A 16,919-nucleotide genomic window follows, 5' to 3' on the forward strand; every position below is an offset into this window, starting at 1 on the left:
GCAGGCTTCCATTCCTTATTGGAGAACTATAGAATTTATTAGAAGAAAGAGCGATCATCTCACATGGGAAGGCAATGGCCTTGTAAATGTATGTGTATGGTCAGGGACCAGGGTAGGAAGGATGGTGTTGGTATAAACTGAAAAGAAGCACACGCCAGGGTGCTTTCCTTGTTCTGTGTGTAACTCCCGGAAACTCAAGTGCAGAAAGATCTATTGAGGAGGAAAGTGCATCTCAGAAGAAGCATTCAAAGTGTGGCCTTATATGAACACAGTCCATACTGGTCATTCAACTCAGCTATAGATATTGATTTTATAGATACCAATGACTGCTCATATCCATGTCTAGAACCTAAAATGACAGGATTTCTCCTGATTTTACAGGAGAATTTGAACAAGCTGATGACCAACCTCAGGAGTACCCATCCTCACTTTGTGAGGTGTATCATCCCCAATGAGACAAAAACTCCTGGTAAGACGTTCTATAATGAAAGTGCAAAGGATGACTGCCACACCTCCTTTTCAACAGCTCTGCAGTGAAATAAATATGAATTTTTAGGTGCCATGGAGCATGAACTTGTCCTGCACCAGCTGAGGTGTAACGGTGTGCTGGAAGGCATCCGCATCTGTAGGAAAGGATTTCCAAGCAGAATCCTTTATGCAGACTTCAAACAGAGGTCAGTTTCTCCTGATTATGGTGTATTCTGAAGTTTAATATGAACAAGTTTAATGCAAGCAAAACAATTTAGTGAAACATATGCCTCTACTTGTTAGTTTTGTCGCAAAAAGAAGTAAAAAAATTACAAGTCTCAAGTCTCAAACACTTTTGTTTTGAGACAAAGTCTTGCTCTGTCGCCCAGGCTGGAATGCAATGGCGTGATCTCAGCTCACTGCCACCTCTGCCTCCTGGGTTCAAGCGATTCTCCTGCCTCAGTCTCCCAAGTAACTGAGACTACAGGCATATGCCACCACTCCCAGCTAATTTTTGCATTTTTAGTACAGATGGGGTTTCACCATGTTGGCCAGGCTAGTCTCAAACTCCTGACCTTAGGTCTTCCGCCAGCCTTGGCCTCCAAAAGTTTTGGGATTACAGGCATGAGCCACCATGTCCAGCCTCAAATACTTTTAAAATATAAATATACAACATTTTAAGCACCTTGTGGAATTTTCATTGGATTTACCAGGCACTTGGCTTAGCTCATAGATGTACACGTTAACTCCAATAATAATTAAGAATGACCTTTTTGAGTGCTTCATATGTTTAGATTCTCTTGTTTAATCCTCGCAAAAACACAGTAGAGGTAGGTACTATTAAGACTTCACTTTATAGATGAATAAGCTGAGGCTCAGGGAGATTAAGGTACTTGCCCAAAGTCACAGTTATTAAGTGGTTGAGTTAGAAACTCTTTCATACAAACATAGCTATTCATTTTCTGTCATTTCCTTTGCTATCATCTATGTTCACCTTTTTCTCTCACATATTAGACTCCCAGGGTTTCCTGGAGGCAGAGGGAACATGTCACAATGACTGTTCCTCGGGTCCCTTTTCTCTTCTCTAGATAAGCCCATCTTGAGAATTAAAGAAAAGGCAGAGGTGGGGAAGGACTGGGTAGCAGCTGCTAGGAGCTGATCTCTCCCAGGTCTGGGTCAGGTGGCACTGACAGAGGATTACAGGGCTCAAGATCCAAAGCATGTCTAAGTTTGATTTTAGGTGATTAGGATAGTTGTGAATACCTAAAGTGTACTGTCTACCAAATTCTTCAATGAAAAGTAACTCTCTTGGATTCAGGGCCTTAAAAAGTAAATGCATCTAGTAAAGATAAAACATTACATTTTATTGGTTAGGCATACCATAATGTGTGCCTTTCTTAAGGCAGAACCTTTTCCTAAGAACAGGATCTGATGAGATAGAGAGGAAAGTTGCAACTGCGAGGGAAAGGCAAATGGAGTAAAAATTGGTTGCCAAAGGGTTGACCATTCAAATAAACAATGTTCTCCTTGTGAACAAAGAATAATATTTTTTTAAAGCTCTGCTTTAAAAAATGAATCATTTAATGTTTAGCTAGCATTTGTGTCATCAGTAAACTAGTTTTTAAAAGCTATATGTACTTCAACAGATACAAGGTATTAAATGCAAGTGCAATCCCTGAAGGGCAATTCATTGATAGCAAGAAGGCCTCTGAGAAGCTCCTTGCATCCATCGACATTGACCACACCCAGTATAAATTTGGGCACACCAAGGTAATTTTCTGTAAATCCTACCTGATGCTATTCCTGTCCCTTTGAACTTTATTAAAGCTTGTGATCTGCAACTGTTTCCATTCACAGGTCTTTTTCAAAGCTGGTCTTCTGGGGCTCCTAGAGGAGATGCGAGATGAGAAGCTGGCCCAGCTGATGACCCGAACCCAGGCCAGGTGCAGAGGGTTCTTGGCAAGAGTGGAGTACCAGAGGATGGTGGAGAGAAGGTATAAAAAATGTTTATTCACATATTCCGTCTTCAAAAACATATTTGAAATGGCTTACAATTAAGACTCAGCTTATGATAAGGACACTAAAGAAGAAATGAATAAGAGTCCTATAATGAAGTGGGAATATACATGTACCAGAAAACTTAAGGAAGGAACCATCACCATCTGATCGTATGGGTAAAAACTTGAGAAGTTAGGTAAGAAGTGTGTACTTCTTATCTAACAAGATAAAATACACCAGTGAGTAAGCAGAAGCAAACTTTTGCCCTAGCACTTGTTTCTAATATGAATTTATTGGACAGATCATTATATAAGGGACATTGACCTGCAAAACAGACAGTATACTCAAGAGTGGTTTTACACAGGCTGTAGAGACAACTTTTTCCCTCTGATCATTTATATTATCAAACTATCATGATTTAAAATATTAGGGGCCATTTATCTGTGAAAGACTTTTTGCAGTAAGTTAACACAATGCATCAGGGAATGTAGCTATTTGGTGATCTAATTTGATGTGAGGACAGAGTTCAAAGACTATAGAGCCAGGTGTCTCAAAGTACAGGATGTATGTGATCAGGACCATTTCTCCATGTTGAGAAAGGCATTTTACACTGCCACCTATACATCTACACATATACATATGTGTATGCAGATATATAAATAATTTACATGAAGCAAATTTTATTTTTACCACTTGTAATTATGCTAATATTTTCAACTATATTCCATTTCATTAAAAATAATAAATTTTGGTCATGATCCACAATATATATATATTTGGGTAATTGTCTATATATGGGGTAATTAGTTGTAAAAATCATTTAGATGAAAACAAAAGTGGTATTAGAGAATAGAATACAAAATTCACACAACATTAACATATAAAGGCAGAGATTTTCTAAGAAATTCTGAGTTTTTAATATCTCATGCCCCACATACCCCTAAAGAGCTGTGTTCCGCCTTCACTGCCCTTAGTGGTGTTTTAGTAGCAATGTTTGAGAAGCACTGATGTACAGCAAGGCTTCTCAAAGGGTGCTCCTTGGACTTGCAACATCAGCATTTCTTGCAAACTTGTTAAAAGTGCCAATTTTCAGGCTCCACCCTAGATCTTCTGAATCTGAATCTGAATCTATGGAGGTGAGGTTCAGGAGTCAGTATTTTAACAAGCCCTTCAGGTGATTCTTATGCATGCCAAAGTTTGTGAAGCAGTGATATAGAGAAATGAGTGACCTTAGCAAGACCTTGACCATCATCCCGAAATAGAATTTTTTTCATCTGCGTGTTTGAAAACAGAGTAGGAACAAGGTGGAGCAGAACCTCCAACTGTCACTGCCAAGCTTTCATCTCATTGCATCAACCACACAATATTAATTTGCATCAATTTAATTTCAGGGAGGCCATCTTCTGTATCCAGTACAATATCAGATCCTTCATGAATGTCAAGCACTGGCCCTGGATGAAACTCTTCTTCAAGATCAAGCCTCTGCTGAAGAGTGCAGAAACTGAGAAGGAGATGGCCACCATGAAGGAAGAATTTCAGAAAGTTAAAGACGAACTTGCCAAGTCAGAGGCAAAAAGGAAGGAACTGGAAGAAAAGATGGTGACGCTGTTGAAAGAAAAAAATGACTTGCAGCTCCAAGTTCAGGCTGTGAGTTGGAATATCACCCTTGGTATCACTAACCAGGATGCAGGTGCTAGAACTTTGGCCATTGTGGGCCATGGGTTGGGTAATCGCATGGGAGACACTCATTGGAAGGAAAAGGTTAAAACACTCCAATGGCACGAAAAGGTCCAAACATTCCTCCATTGCCCAGTAACCCCCAACAAACCAGCACCAGGGCAGTGAGGTAGAAATATCCCTCATTTTCCATTGTACACAATTTCATCAAACCACAAGATTTTTGACTTATTTTCTCTTTAAATACGGTCCATCAAAATTATTTTAATATGATACAATCCCAAATAAAATACGAAGGGGAGGACAGCATGGAGAGAGTAATATTTTTCTGAAACTTCCTTGAACTTCTAAATGTCCATGGGTCTTAAATTATAACAGGAACAGCTGACACATGACAGCACTCTCATCAAATTTTACTGAATTATCGTGTGATATTGATCTCAAAAACTCAGACTCCCTCTTTCTAATCTGTCTCCACAGTCCGTGTCCCATCATGTCACACCCACATTGCTGCATCAGCACCAAAGTTGCTCAGCCTACTTCCCAATTCTCTCTTCTTCCATCCAGCCTGCTCACTGCCCTCTCCTGAACCAATCATTTTAGAACTGCTTCCATCAACTTCAGACTATAATTTATAAGACTATGTTTTATTTGGAGTGAATTGAATTGGTCTACTTATCATAAAGTCATATTTTTTTCTGTTAAGACTGGTCTCTCTGTCAATGTTGAGCAGTGTAATAACTCCGAGCAGTGTAATAACTCCTTCTAGATTACAGAAGGAAAGAGCCCTCCAAATCTGTCCTGTATTCTCTTCTGTTGTCCCCAGAGATTGATGCAGAATCTGTACTAAACCACTGTATTCATTACACAGTTATACACAGCACCCTGCATTCCTTAATGTATTCAAAGGCTGATATGGAGGATTACTGATGAGTATATATTCCAGTGTCTCCTTCATTTCTCGCCTGCTCTGACCCCCTTAATTGGAAACAGCAGGTTGCCAGGAATTTCTTGATTACTTTATGTTTCAACTTGAATTTAGTACATCATAATCAGGAGCATCCTCCAGTACTACAAACAAAAAAATCAGTAGCAGCTGTATCTTGAATTTGTCCTGCTAGAATGCTTCCCCACAACCCTCCTGCTCCTCTCCACAATAAGTTGATTTCTGCAAAAGCAAATCCTACCCCTCTCAAGGCCCAAGTCAAATAGCAAGTCTTTCATGAAACCATCTCTGATCCAAATTCTCTGATCTGTTATGTCACTAATTGCTTTCTACATTAATGGTAGCTTTTGGGAAACAGGTTTTCTAATCTACTGTAGAATACATTCTTTTAGGGGAACAGAACAACAGCTGGTACATTTTGGCTTACCCACACATGGAAAATGTACACAATAGGGTGATTCATAAAACAAAAATTTGTGAAGGAGTAAACAAATGAATATAGGAACTTCAAAAGATCAAATGCAGAAACATACACTCTTATCCATTGTGAAGTATTTCATTCTTTCTTCCCAATTTTGATCTTGTTTTCAACTTAAGGAAGCCGAAGGCTTGGCTGATGCAGAGGAAAGGTGTGACCAGCTGATCAAAACCAAAATCCAGCTAGAGGCCAAAATCAAAGAGGTGACTGAGAGAGCTGAGGATGAGGAAGAGATCAACGCTGAGCTGACAGCCAAGAAGAGGAAACTGGAGGATGAATGTTCAGAACTCAAGAAAGACATTGATGACCTTGAGCTGACACTGGCCAAGGTTGAGAAGGAGAAACATGCCACAGAAAACAAGGTATCAATCATATTCTACAGTACTGTATAGAGGTTCTGCCACCCAACTAAGCTGCTTTATAGCAACTAAGCTACTTTCTTCACCTTTGTAGGTGAAAAACCTCACAGAAGAGATGGCAGGTCTGGACGAAACCATCGCTAAGCTGACCAAGGAGAAGAAGGCTCTCCAGGAGGCCCACCAGCAGACCCTGGATGACCTGCAGGCAGAGGAGGACAAAGTCAACACCCTGACCAAAGCTAAAATCAAACTTGAACAACAAGTGGATGATGTAAGTCTAGTATCATCAAGGACATTATTTTCTTCTAAAGGAAGATAAGCATTCCTTCTGATTCAACATTATTTATATTTAGCTTGAAGGGTCCTTGGAGCAAGAAAAGAAACTTCGCATGGACCTAGAAAGGGCTAAGAGGAAACTTGAGGGTGACTTGAAGTTGGCCCAAGAGTCCATAATGGACATTGAAAATGAGAAACAGCAACTTGATGAAAAGCTCAAAAAGTAAGTAAGAAAGAATTGCTTATGGATTTGCTTCCAACATTAGATATGGACTAAATTGTTGTCCTTTGCTACTTTTCTAAAAGGAAAGAGTTTGAAATCAGCAATCTGCAAAGCAAGATTGAAGATGAACAGGCACTTGGCATTCAATTGCAGAAGAAAATTAAAGAATTGCAAGTAAGTATATGATTTTCATCAGTCTGGCTCGGAGGCAGTTATGACACAAAGAAGCTGAATTTGTATTTTTCACCATCCCCAGGCCCGCATTGAGGAGCTGGAGGAGGAAATCGAGGCAGAGCGGGCCTCCCGGGCCAAAGCAGAGAAGCAGCGCTCTGACCTCTCCCGGGAGCTAGAGGAGATCAGCGAGAGGCTGGAAGAAGCCGGTGGGGCCACTTCAGCCCAGATTGAGATGAACAAGAAGCGGGAGGCTGAGTTCCAGAAAATGCGCAGGGACCTGGAGGAGGCCACCCTACAGCATGAAGCCACGGCGGCCACCCTGAGGAAGAAGCACGCAGATAGCGTGGCCGAGCTTGGGGAGCAGATTGACAACCTGCAGCGAGTGAAGCAGAAGCTGGAGAAGGAGAAGAGTGAGATGAAGATGGAGATCGATGACCTTGCTAGTAATGTAGAAACGGTCTCCAAAGCCAAGGTACTACAAATTCTGGGAAATTGTTATTGACAATAATGCATTATGGACACATCATAGTTTGCACAGGGCACTTTTTACACATTAAGTCATTTGTTAACTGCAGTAATTCAGGGAAGTAAGCACAAAAAATCAGCATTTTTTATTATTTCAACTTAACAAATAAAGGATCAGAAATTCAAAGAGGCCAAGCACTTAGACCCATCACACCATTAATAAATGACAACACCAGCTTTTGAACATAAGCCATCTGTGTTCTCCAAGTCTCCAGTTATAGAACAAAGGTCTCCAATTATTTCAAGGAAATTGAAATAAAAAAAGTTTCATCGTACATAAAGGCAATGAAGTATTTTAGAACACGCTTTTAGAAAATGTACACTATACAATTCTAACAAAATCTTAAAATTAGAATATAACCTTAACATTTTCATATTAATATTGAACAGAGCTTCATGATTAGCTTTCATAAAAGAAAAATCAGCCAGGCGTGGTGGCGTGCGCCTGTAGTCCCAGCTATTCAGGAGGCTGAGGCAGGAGAATCCCTTGAACCCAGGAGGTCGAGATCACGCCACTGCACTCCAGCCTGGGGACACAGCAAGACTCTATCTCAAAAAAAAAAAAAAAAAAAAGAAAGAAAAATTTTTATGCATTACATTACATATAAGATAACTTGGTTTATTTTCTATATTAAGATAAATATTGTATTTTTTAGTTCAGGGAGAAGTTACAGCAACTGCAAAGGTGATTATTATTCGCTTAAAAGGTCTGTGTTTTCTTCTTTTACTTTTTCTTCTATAGGGAAACCTAGAGAAAATGTGCCGGACTCTAGAGGACCAAGTGAGTGAACTGAAATCAAAGGAAGAGGAGCAGCAGCGGCTGATCAATGACCTGACTGCACAGAGGGGGCGCCTGCAGACTGAATCTGGTAACTCTCCCCTCTTCCGTGCAGCTTCTGGGTGGAGAGGATGTGATTAATAACAACGGACTGATTTGGTGACGTGGGAGCCTAATAAAAGCAGCTGAGAATATGTCTGATTCACTGAACAGCTCAGACATCTGACCTATGTGCAAGGTCATCTTGGGACAATTCTGGAGATAAAGGTTTCAATAGGACAAAATCAAGCTCTGTTCCAGAACGGCCTTGAGTATTTGCTCATTGCGAGGACACTGGGATTAGCGGTTACTCCAGCATGAATTCAGGGCTTCTCTTTCAGGCCAGGTTTCTCTTTATTTATATGAGGGTCAACTAACTTCCAGAATGGGGCAATGAATATCCCAGTCTCTCAAAAGTCCTATGAAATGGGGACTCTGTAGAATTAGACATTTTAGCTTACTCATTTGACAGTCCTCACCAGGTTTTGCACAATATCATATAATTCTGATAGAATTAGTTATGGAAAGGACAAAAGGAATTTAAGCTGTATTTATTCATTCCGATTGATCTGAAAGTTTCACCATAAAAACTGAAAACCTGCATTGAGCATGAAGATGTCAGGATAGAATTCAACCATCTGAGCACTCAATTTGGGAAAATGAGTCAAAATTTCTTTCTAACATGGGCTGGCAGAATCTTGTTTTTCACTTAAAAAATGGTGCCATTTCTTTTGTCCATTAGGTGAATTTTCACGCCAGCTCGATGAAAAGGAAGCTCTGGTGTCTCAGTTGTCAAGAGGCAAACAAGCCTTTACTCAACAGATTGAAGAATTAAAGAGGCAACTTGAAGAGGAGATAAAAGTAATTATGATTCTAAGACTGATTTTTTCCCTCATGAGCTGATTCTACACGGAGGCTGTTACACCAGCTTTCAAAAGGTTTTGAAAGTTAAGAGTTAAATATTTAAATATCCAGTAAAATGAAGGTGTAACTGTCCCCATAGGCCAAGAACGCCCTGGCGCATGCCCTGCAGTCTTCCCGCCACGACTGTGACCTGCTGCGGGAACAGTATGAGGAAGAGCAGGAATCCAAGGCCGAGCTGCAGAGGGCACTGTCCAAGGCCAACACCGAGGTTGCCCAGTGGAGGACCAAATACGAGACGGACGCCATCCAGCGCACAGAGGAGCTGGAGGAGGCCAAGTATGTGCACAGATATGAGAGAATGAGCAGAAAACTTTGCATATTGAATCAGAAAGACATGACCTTTGAAGATTCAGTGAATTAGTCCACAAATGCTCATTAATCTGCTTTTATGTGCCAGTCACAATCAGGCCCTGAGAATAAGACATGAATAAATCAAATATGGTCCCTGCCTTACGATCCTAAAATCTAGTTAAGAAAACAAAGAAGAGCAAATAATTACACTGATAATTAGGGGCTTCATTGCTTTTTGTCAAGCACAATGAGCTCATTGCTGCATCAGGAGCTTGTACCTGCTGTTCTCTCTGTCTGAAATACTCTCTCCACAGACTTCCCTTTGGCTCACTCTCTGACTTCTTTTAGCTCTTGACTCAAATATCTCTTCATGGAGGCCTTCACTGAATATCTAAGAGTAGTTGCCCACCATTTACTCTATTTTATTTTGCTTCATTGCACTTGTATCTGTAAGGTATTATTATGGATGTTCTGATTTGCTTATTGTTTACCTCTCTCACTTGTTTGTGATCTTCATGAAGCAGAGACCTTTTTTGTCTTGGTCACTGCTGCGTAGCCAGTGTCTGGTTCATAAAAAGGGCTCATCGATATTTGTTGAAAGAATGAACGGTGGCTGGGCAGCATTAATGTGAAGTTTCTAATACTCTTCAGTGTGTGTGGTAATAGCTCATAATTCATATTATGGTTCACTTCTCTCTGAAAACATGTATAATATTCAAGGAAGAAGCTGGCCCAGCGGCTGCAGGCGGCTGAGGAACATGTAGAAGCTGTGAACGCCAAATGTGCTTCCCTCGAAAAGACGAAGCAGCGGCTGCAAAATGAGGTCGAGGACCTCATGCTTGACGTGGAGAGGACAAATGCTGCCTGTGCTGCCCTTGACAAAAAGCAAAGGAACTTCGATAAGGTAATTCCTCCAGCATCTTCTGCTCTTTACTCTACTCTTTTGTCTTTACAGCAGGTAACAGGTCTTGGTTTTTCAGATCCTGGCAGAATGGAAACAGAAATGTGAGGAAACGCATGCTGAGCTTGAGGCCTCCCAGAAGGAGGCCCGTTCCCTTGGCACTGAGCTGTTCAAGATAAAGAATGCCTACGAGGAATCTTTGGATCAGCTAGAAACCCTGAAGCGAGAGAACAAAAACTTACAGCGTGAGTCCCTATCATATTCAGTAATATTCATAACTTGGAAGAATCTCTCCCTTACGTCACATGTTTAACCAAATCCCTACCTGTCTTTTACTCAAATGACAGAGGAGATTTCTGACCTCACGGAGCAGATTGCAGAAGGAGGGAAACGTATCCATGAACTGGAGAAAATAAAGAAACAAGTGGAACAAGAAAAGTGTGAACTTCAGGCTGCTTTAGAAGAAGCAGAGGTACATATAAAATTGTGCGTTATAAAAAAATTTGGAAAATAATTAGGTACATTTGCATAGAGTGAATAAAAAGACACATAACACAAAATTATTGCTGTGCAGAAAAACTTCATAAAGCTTTTGGTTCCTTCCTAATGTCACCTCTTGCTGTCATTAAGGCATCTCTTGAACATGAAGAGGGAAAGATCCTGCGCATCCAGCTTGAATTGAACCAAGTCAAGTCTGAGGTCGATAGGAAAATTGCTGAAAAAGATGAGGAAATTGACCAGCTGAAGAGAAACCACATTAGAATCGTGGAGTCCATGCAGAGCACGCTGGATGCTGAGATCAGGAGCAGGAATGATGCCATCAGACTCAAGAAGAAGATGGAGGGCGACCTCAATGAAATGGAAATCCAGCTGAACCATGCCAACCGCATGGCTGCTGAGGCCCTGAGGAACTATAGGAACACCCAAGGCATCCTCAAGGTAAATATGTCTAAGAAATGGTCCCAGGACAATTGGGGTGCCTGCAACCCTGAGAACATGGTGTCTCAATGACGGTTTGTTTCACAGGATACCCAGATCCACCTGGATGATGCTCTTCGGAGCCAGGAGGACCTGAAGGAGCAGCTGGCTATGGTGGAGCGCAGAGCCAACCTGCTGCAGGCTGAGATTGAGGAGCTGCGGGCCACTCTGGAACAGACAGAGAGAAGCAGGAAAATCGCAGAACAGGAGCTCCTGGATGCCAGTGAGCGTGTTCAGCTCCTGCACACCCAGGTGGGATTCAGCACAAAGAACTTTCCTTAGTAAATTTTATGTCCCAGAATAGATAAGCCTAAGTTTTCATAAGACAGCTAGACCTAATATGTCTATCAAATTTTCTTTTCAAATAATACAGAATAGTAATTCTGCATTATTGAGAAATCTTTCACTGTTTTGCTTTGAAAAACTATTGTTGATTTGCTTTGTATAATATTCTAAGGCTGCCCCATATTCTATTGTGTTAATATCTTTATTGGCCCTCATTATCAATATTCACATTTCATTCTGGAGAAATGGAATGTTATGAGAAAGTCCATTATATTTTTATCCCTGTGAATGTTCTATTAGTAAATGATAATTATAAAATTATAGAGCTACTTGGTCTGCTTGTGACCTATACACTTGAAGATGCTGAATATTCTATAACATTTCTATTTTATCATACTACATAACACAATCCTTTAATTCTTTAATATTAAAAGGCATTTTTTCACTTGCAAATTTTTATCTGAATTTTTTTCAAGAAGTGGTTACCAATAAATACTTTGGTAACACAATTTTTTAAATGTACAAATTCTTTTTAAACAGAACACCAGCCTGATCAACACCAAGAAGAAGCTGGAGACAGATATTTCCCAAATGCAAGGAGAGATGGAGGACATTCTCCAGGAAGCCCGCAATGCAGAAGAAAAGGCCAAGAAGGCCATCACTGATGTGAGTGGCAGGCACACTTGTCCACTGATTTAGCAGTAAGATTTCCTGACATCTATAACTTTCTTGGTTTTCTTGATTTATTTGCTATTTAGGCCGCCATGATGGCTGAGGAGCTGAAGAAGGAGCAGGACACCAGCGCCCACCTTGAGCGGATGAAGAAGAACATGGAGCAGACTGTGAAGGACCTGCAGCTCCGTCTGGATGAGGCTGAGCAGCTGGCCTTGAAGGGTGGGAAGAAGCAGATCCAGAAACTGGAGGCCAGGGTGGGTCTCCCAATATCTGTCTATTTCCATCTGCTTTCAGTGCCTTATTGGATCAAAGTTCTTAAGAGCCTACTTATTTGCAGGTACGGGAGCTGGAAGGAGAGGTTGAGAGTGAGCAAAAGCGTAATGCTGAGGCTGTCAAAGGTCTGCGCAAACATGAAAGGCGAGTGAAGGAACTCACTTACCAGGTACGGCCAGTAGTTTTTAGCAGCTAAGCACTGGTCCAAGTCTATGTGAAATACTCATATGCAATTATGCAATAGTCATGTGCTTTAGTAATTAAGGTCCTGGACTTTTTATAATCTTTCAGACAGAAGAAGATAGAAAGAATATTCTCAGGCTTCAAGATTTGGTAGATAAACTTCAGGCAAAAGTGAAATCTTATAAGAGACAAGCTGAGGAGGCTGTAAGTATTTTTAAGACTGAAGTCCTCAAATTAAGCTAATAAATAATTACTACCTCTTATAGTAAACAAGCTGTTTGCTTTATAGACTACTGCACGCATATTTAACATTTGTTTTTGTACAATAATTATTGCGTATCATTTGTAATATCAGTAGCTTCATTTTAAAAGTAAACTTTCAATCCACCAAGAAACCTGAAAAAAATTAAAAGCAGAAATAATACACGCCATATTCTCTGGCCACAGTATGACAGAGTTGTAAAGTGATGACAAAATATAAGCAAAAATTATTGGGTACTTAAATATTAAGAAAACTAACTTTCTTAAATAACTCTTGGTTTAAAGTAAACATAAAAACATAATTACTAAATAATTATTAATTATAAGTAAAATCACAAGGAAGATGCTACTTTTACAAACCTACAGAATGTAGTCAAAGCTGTGCTTGAAGGCTAATTCATTGCTTTAAATGCTTTCATTATGAACCAAAAGTAAAAATAAACAAACAGACAGTCCAATAAAGAAATTATAAATAATAATAAAACAGTAGAAGTGGCCGGGCACTGTGGCTCACGCTTGTAATCCCAGCACTTTGGGAGGCCAAGGTGGGCGGATCACGAGGTCAGGAGATCAAGACCACGGTGAAACCCCGTCTCTACTAAAAATACAAAAAATTAGCTGGGCGTGGTGGCGGGCACCTGTAATCCCAGCTACTCAGAGGCTGAGGCAGGAGAATGGCGTGAGCCTGGGAGGCGGAGCTTGCAGTGAGCCGAGATTGTGCCACTGCACTCCAGCCTGGGTGACAGAGCGAGACTCCATCTCAGAAAAAAAAAAAACAGTAGAAGTAAGAAGTACTGTTAAAAATAAAAGTAGAAATTGATGAATTAGAGTATACTATTTTCTATTTGATAACTTCAGTAATATTTGTAACTTCTGGGGAATTAATAAAATAAATGTATTATAACTAGTTTAATCAAGAAAAATAAGAGAGAAAATACAAACAACATTAGAAATGAGAAAGGGAATAAGCTATATACATAGAGGATTATTTTTTAATATAAAACACATCTATCAATAAAGTTGAAACCCTGAAAAAAACTGATGATTTTTCTAGGAGAATATAAATTACCAAGTTGGCTGAATTACTTCTGGAAATGGACCCAAGTCCAGATAGGTCTTTCAAAATTTCAAGGAACAGATAATCCCCCAGCTATGTAGGCTGTTCAAGAGCACGGGAAAAGATGGAAAGCTGTCCAGTTCATTTTAAGAAGCTCACATAACCCTCATACCAAAGCCTGCCCAAGAGAGGACAGAGGGAGAAAAACTAAAGGCAATTTTACTCATAAAGACAGTTACAGCAAAGATAAATTACTAAGTAGTAAAAGTCTTACTTTATTAAAGGAATTGTCTTCCAGTGATTAAATAAGGTTAATTCTTACAATGTAAACGTTACCTAATATTAGGTAATCTGTCAATAGAATCATTACATCCAATGCAGGAGGAAAAAAGTAACCATTTTGAAATGTGCCAAAATGATACATGACAAAATCCAATTTTATTTCAAATTTTAAAAACTTAATTCATTCTTAATATGATAAAAAAATCTAACTCAAGGGAAAATCATCATCTTACAGCAAGCATTAACAACTATGCCTTTAATATTCTTGCCTTCCTCTCTAAGCTTATATTTTTCTTCTATTTTCATAAAATATATGTGTTTTGGTTGCCAAAATAGGAATGTGAGATATGTATATACATATATATATATATATATATGACCCCAATAAACAAATCTTAAAATTAATTTCAATGATAAGCACTAGATGTTACTTCTCCATAGATGCCAAGTCCTTTCTTCTATTAGGTCTAGAGTCTAGAATGATGCAAGTATGAGTTCCTTACAATTCCATTTTTATTCTCAGGAGGAACAATCCAACACCAATCTAGCTAAATTCCGCAAGCTCCAGCATGAGCTGGAGGAGGCCGAGGAACGGGCTGACATTGCTGAGTCCCAGGTCAACAAACTGCGGGTGAAGAGCCGGGAGGTTCACACAAAAGTCATAAGTGAAGAGTGATCATGTCCTGATGCCATGGAATGACTGAAGACAGGCACAAAATGTGACATCTTTGGTCATTTCTCTCTGTAATTATTGTGTATTCTACCCTGTTGCAAAGGAAATAAAGCATAGGGTAGTTTGCAAACAATATCCTTAGACTGGTCTTGTCTTTTCTCTTTCCTGAAGCCATGTCAAAGTTTGAATAGTCAGAGTTGTCAAACAATCACATTCAATTGGCGACTTTTTTGGGGGTCTACAGCAACACTTTAAGGCTGTAAAGATGTCACTTATCCAGAAAGACTGTTCTAATGAACAGAAATCTGGAAGTCCATTTTATTTCTTTCTAACCTTTCCTGATATCTGAGTACAGTAAAATCTTAGAATGCTCCTGCTTCCCCTAACGTGAATCTTTTTCAGGATAGTACTAGCTATATTCTCACATAGGGGATTCAAACTGAATTGTATCATTAATTCTTTGTTGAATAACTGTTATCAAGAATATAAACACAAAATATTCTTAATTAGCCCATGGATATTTACATTATCAATTCCAATGTACCACATGCCCACAGTAAGTGCACTGGGTAATGGGTTTGACATGACCTTGTTCTTCATGAAGCAAGTTTCAAAATTAAATTAAATATGACTCTTCTCCCTATGAAAACTACAGGATGTCTATCAAATCTGGAGACATAGAGAATATTATTTTACATATTATAATGTAGTATCCATGAGCTATTAGCCTACGTTTCCAATCTTTATGGTCTCCCGTATAATTATATAAAGAGCCAAAATAAATGACTAAAAGTGTCAAGAAAATATGATCTCAAAGTAGGTTATTCAAATGTATATTCAACACACATGATGATGGGTATGAGTTTGGTACAAAAAGTAGATATCATAGCAACCTGGACCACTCAGAGACGTTTTCCTAGAGGATCAAGAGGATCTAGGGGATCTAGAGGATCTAGAGGATCTAGAGGATCAAGAGGATCAAAATCTAGAGGATCAAGATTTTTAAAACTGGATGCAGCTGAGATGCATAGCCAAAAATATAACCTTCCTTGACAGAATAAAGGAAGAGCTAAATGGTAACTTCCCATCAAATAGAAAGCAAGAGTATCTTGGTCTAAATGGCACTGTGTGAAAATGATGTAAATTAGACATGGTAGTTTAACAGGTAAGTTGGATTCACACTGTCGCACTGGCCTTAGAAAGGGGTGTGGAATTGCTCTTCTCGCTGCATAAGCCCCTCTTTCACTTTGTTCCTGTATCACCTGGAATTGCTTAAGTGTTTTATAATATGGCAGTAATAAACAAAAACAATATCTTACTTCCTACTTATTGAAAAGTTTATCCAGAGCAAGACAAAAGGTTGTCTGAAGATTCCCATCAAATCCTATCGAGAGCATTATTAAAATGTTCTGTCTTCCTGAAAATCATTACCCACATTTTGCAGGTGCCTAGTAAAGAAACAGATATGTAAGAAAGTAAAATTAGGTACCTGTGGTAACAAAGCAGGCTAACAGATGGCTAGGAAAGGCCCTCTTAGAGGCACATCCTTGCAATACCCTTCCTTATGACTTTAATCTACCCCAGGTAGAAGTGTGTCACAAGTGAGTACGCTGGACCGCAAGTCAGATGACCAGAGTCTAAACTGCTGTGTGATTTGTGGAGATTCTCTTCTATTTTTTGGATCTCAGTTGCTTTATTAGTAAAACGAGGAAGATGAATTAGATGATTCCTTATGGTAATAAAACTATGTGACCTTTACAACTAGTATATCCAGATATCTTCTTTCATAAGGCAAGCTATAGCCATTAAATCAATTGAGATATAAGTACAATAATATAAATGTGGGTGCAAAACCAGGTATATTAAGCAAATGTTGTCCTAGTCCTAGCCAGACAATGCTGACAGAGAGAGACACGAGGCCACAAAGACAGTAAAATAAACTTTTTTAAAAAATTAAAATTAAAATAGAAAACAATGTTCAGGTATTGTTTGTAAGCAAAATATTAAATATATCCCATGGACAGCTGATAGAGGAAAAATCATCGATGCTGCATATTTAGACAGAGAAATGCCCTGTCTCCAATATTTTCTTATGTTGAGTTTCATAGAGGAAACAAGATTTCACAAGCAACTTGGGCACCAAAAAAAAAGAGAGAAGCAGGACATCTCTGTTTGGCAAGGCAATGCAATTTTGG

At 39.3% G+C, this 16,919-nt stretch overlaps 1 protein-coding gene across 3 annotated transcripts in view; it reads left to right on the plus strand.

Moving 5' to 3' along the window:
- The window catches only part of LOC100599179 (myosin-2), a 28,727-nt gene extending 13,868 nt beyond the window's left edge, over positions 1–14,859 (plus strand). For 2 of the 3 annotated variants that reach the window (XM_003274681.3, XM_030800524.1), the window contains 23 exons: positions 382–469; positions 557–674; positions 2,115–2,238; positions 2,326–2,462; positions 3,858–4,113; positions 5,687–5,929; positions 6,021–6,197; positions 6,280–6,425; positions 6,509–6,599; positions 6,682–7,071; positions 7,867–7,993; positions 8,684–8,802; positions 8,945–9,141; positions 9,877–10,060; positions 10,137–10,302; positions 10,405–10,529; positions 10,688–10,996; positions 11,084–11,287; positions 11,861–11,986; positions 12,079–12,249; positions 12,333–12,437; positions 12,560–12,655; positions 14,575–14,857. In XM_003274681.3, the coding sequence (XP_003274729.1) occupies positions 382–469; positions 557–674; positions 2,115–2,238; positions 2,326–2,462; positions 3,858–4,113; positions 5,687–5,929; positions 6,021–6,197; positions 6,280–6,425; positions 6,509–6,599; positions 6,682–7,071; positions 7,867–7,993; positions 8,684–8,802; positions 8,945–9,141; positions 9,877–10,060; positions 10,137–10,302; positions 10,405–10,529; positions 10,688–10,996; positions 11,084–11,287; positions 11,861–11,986; positions 12,079–12,249; positions 12,333–12,437; positions 12,560–12,655; positions 14,575–14,727 (3,852 nt within the window). In that variant the 3' untranslated portion in view covers positions 14,728–14,857. Of the gene's footprint in view, positions 1–381; positions 470–556; positions 675–2,114; positions 2,239–2,325; positions 2,463–3,857; positions 4,114–5,686; positions 5,930–6,020; positions 6,198–6,279; positions 6,426–6,508; positions 6,600–6,681; positions 7,072–7,866; positions 7,994–8,683; positions 8,803–8,944; positions 9,142–9,876; positions 10,061–10,136; positions 10,303–10,404; positions 10,530–10,687; positions 10,997–11,083; positions 11,288–11,860; positions 11,987–12,078; positions 12,250–12,332; positions 12,438–12,559; positions 12,656–14,574 lie in introns of all 3 variants that reach the window. The other variant, XM_003274682.2, reaches the window with a different exon arrangement.
- The last annotated feature ends 2,060 nt before the right edge of the window (positions 14,860–16,919 follow it).

This window comes from Nomascus leucogenys, chromosome 19, assembly GCF_006542625.1.
Source record: "Nomascus leucogenys isolate Asia chromosome 19, Asia_NLE_v1, whole genome shotgun sequence".
NCBI classification, from domain to species: Eukaryota; Metazoa; Chordata; class Mammalia; order Primates; family Hylobatidae; genus Nomascus; species Nomascus leucogenys.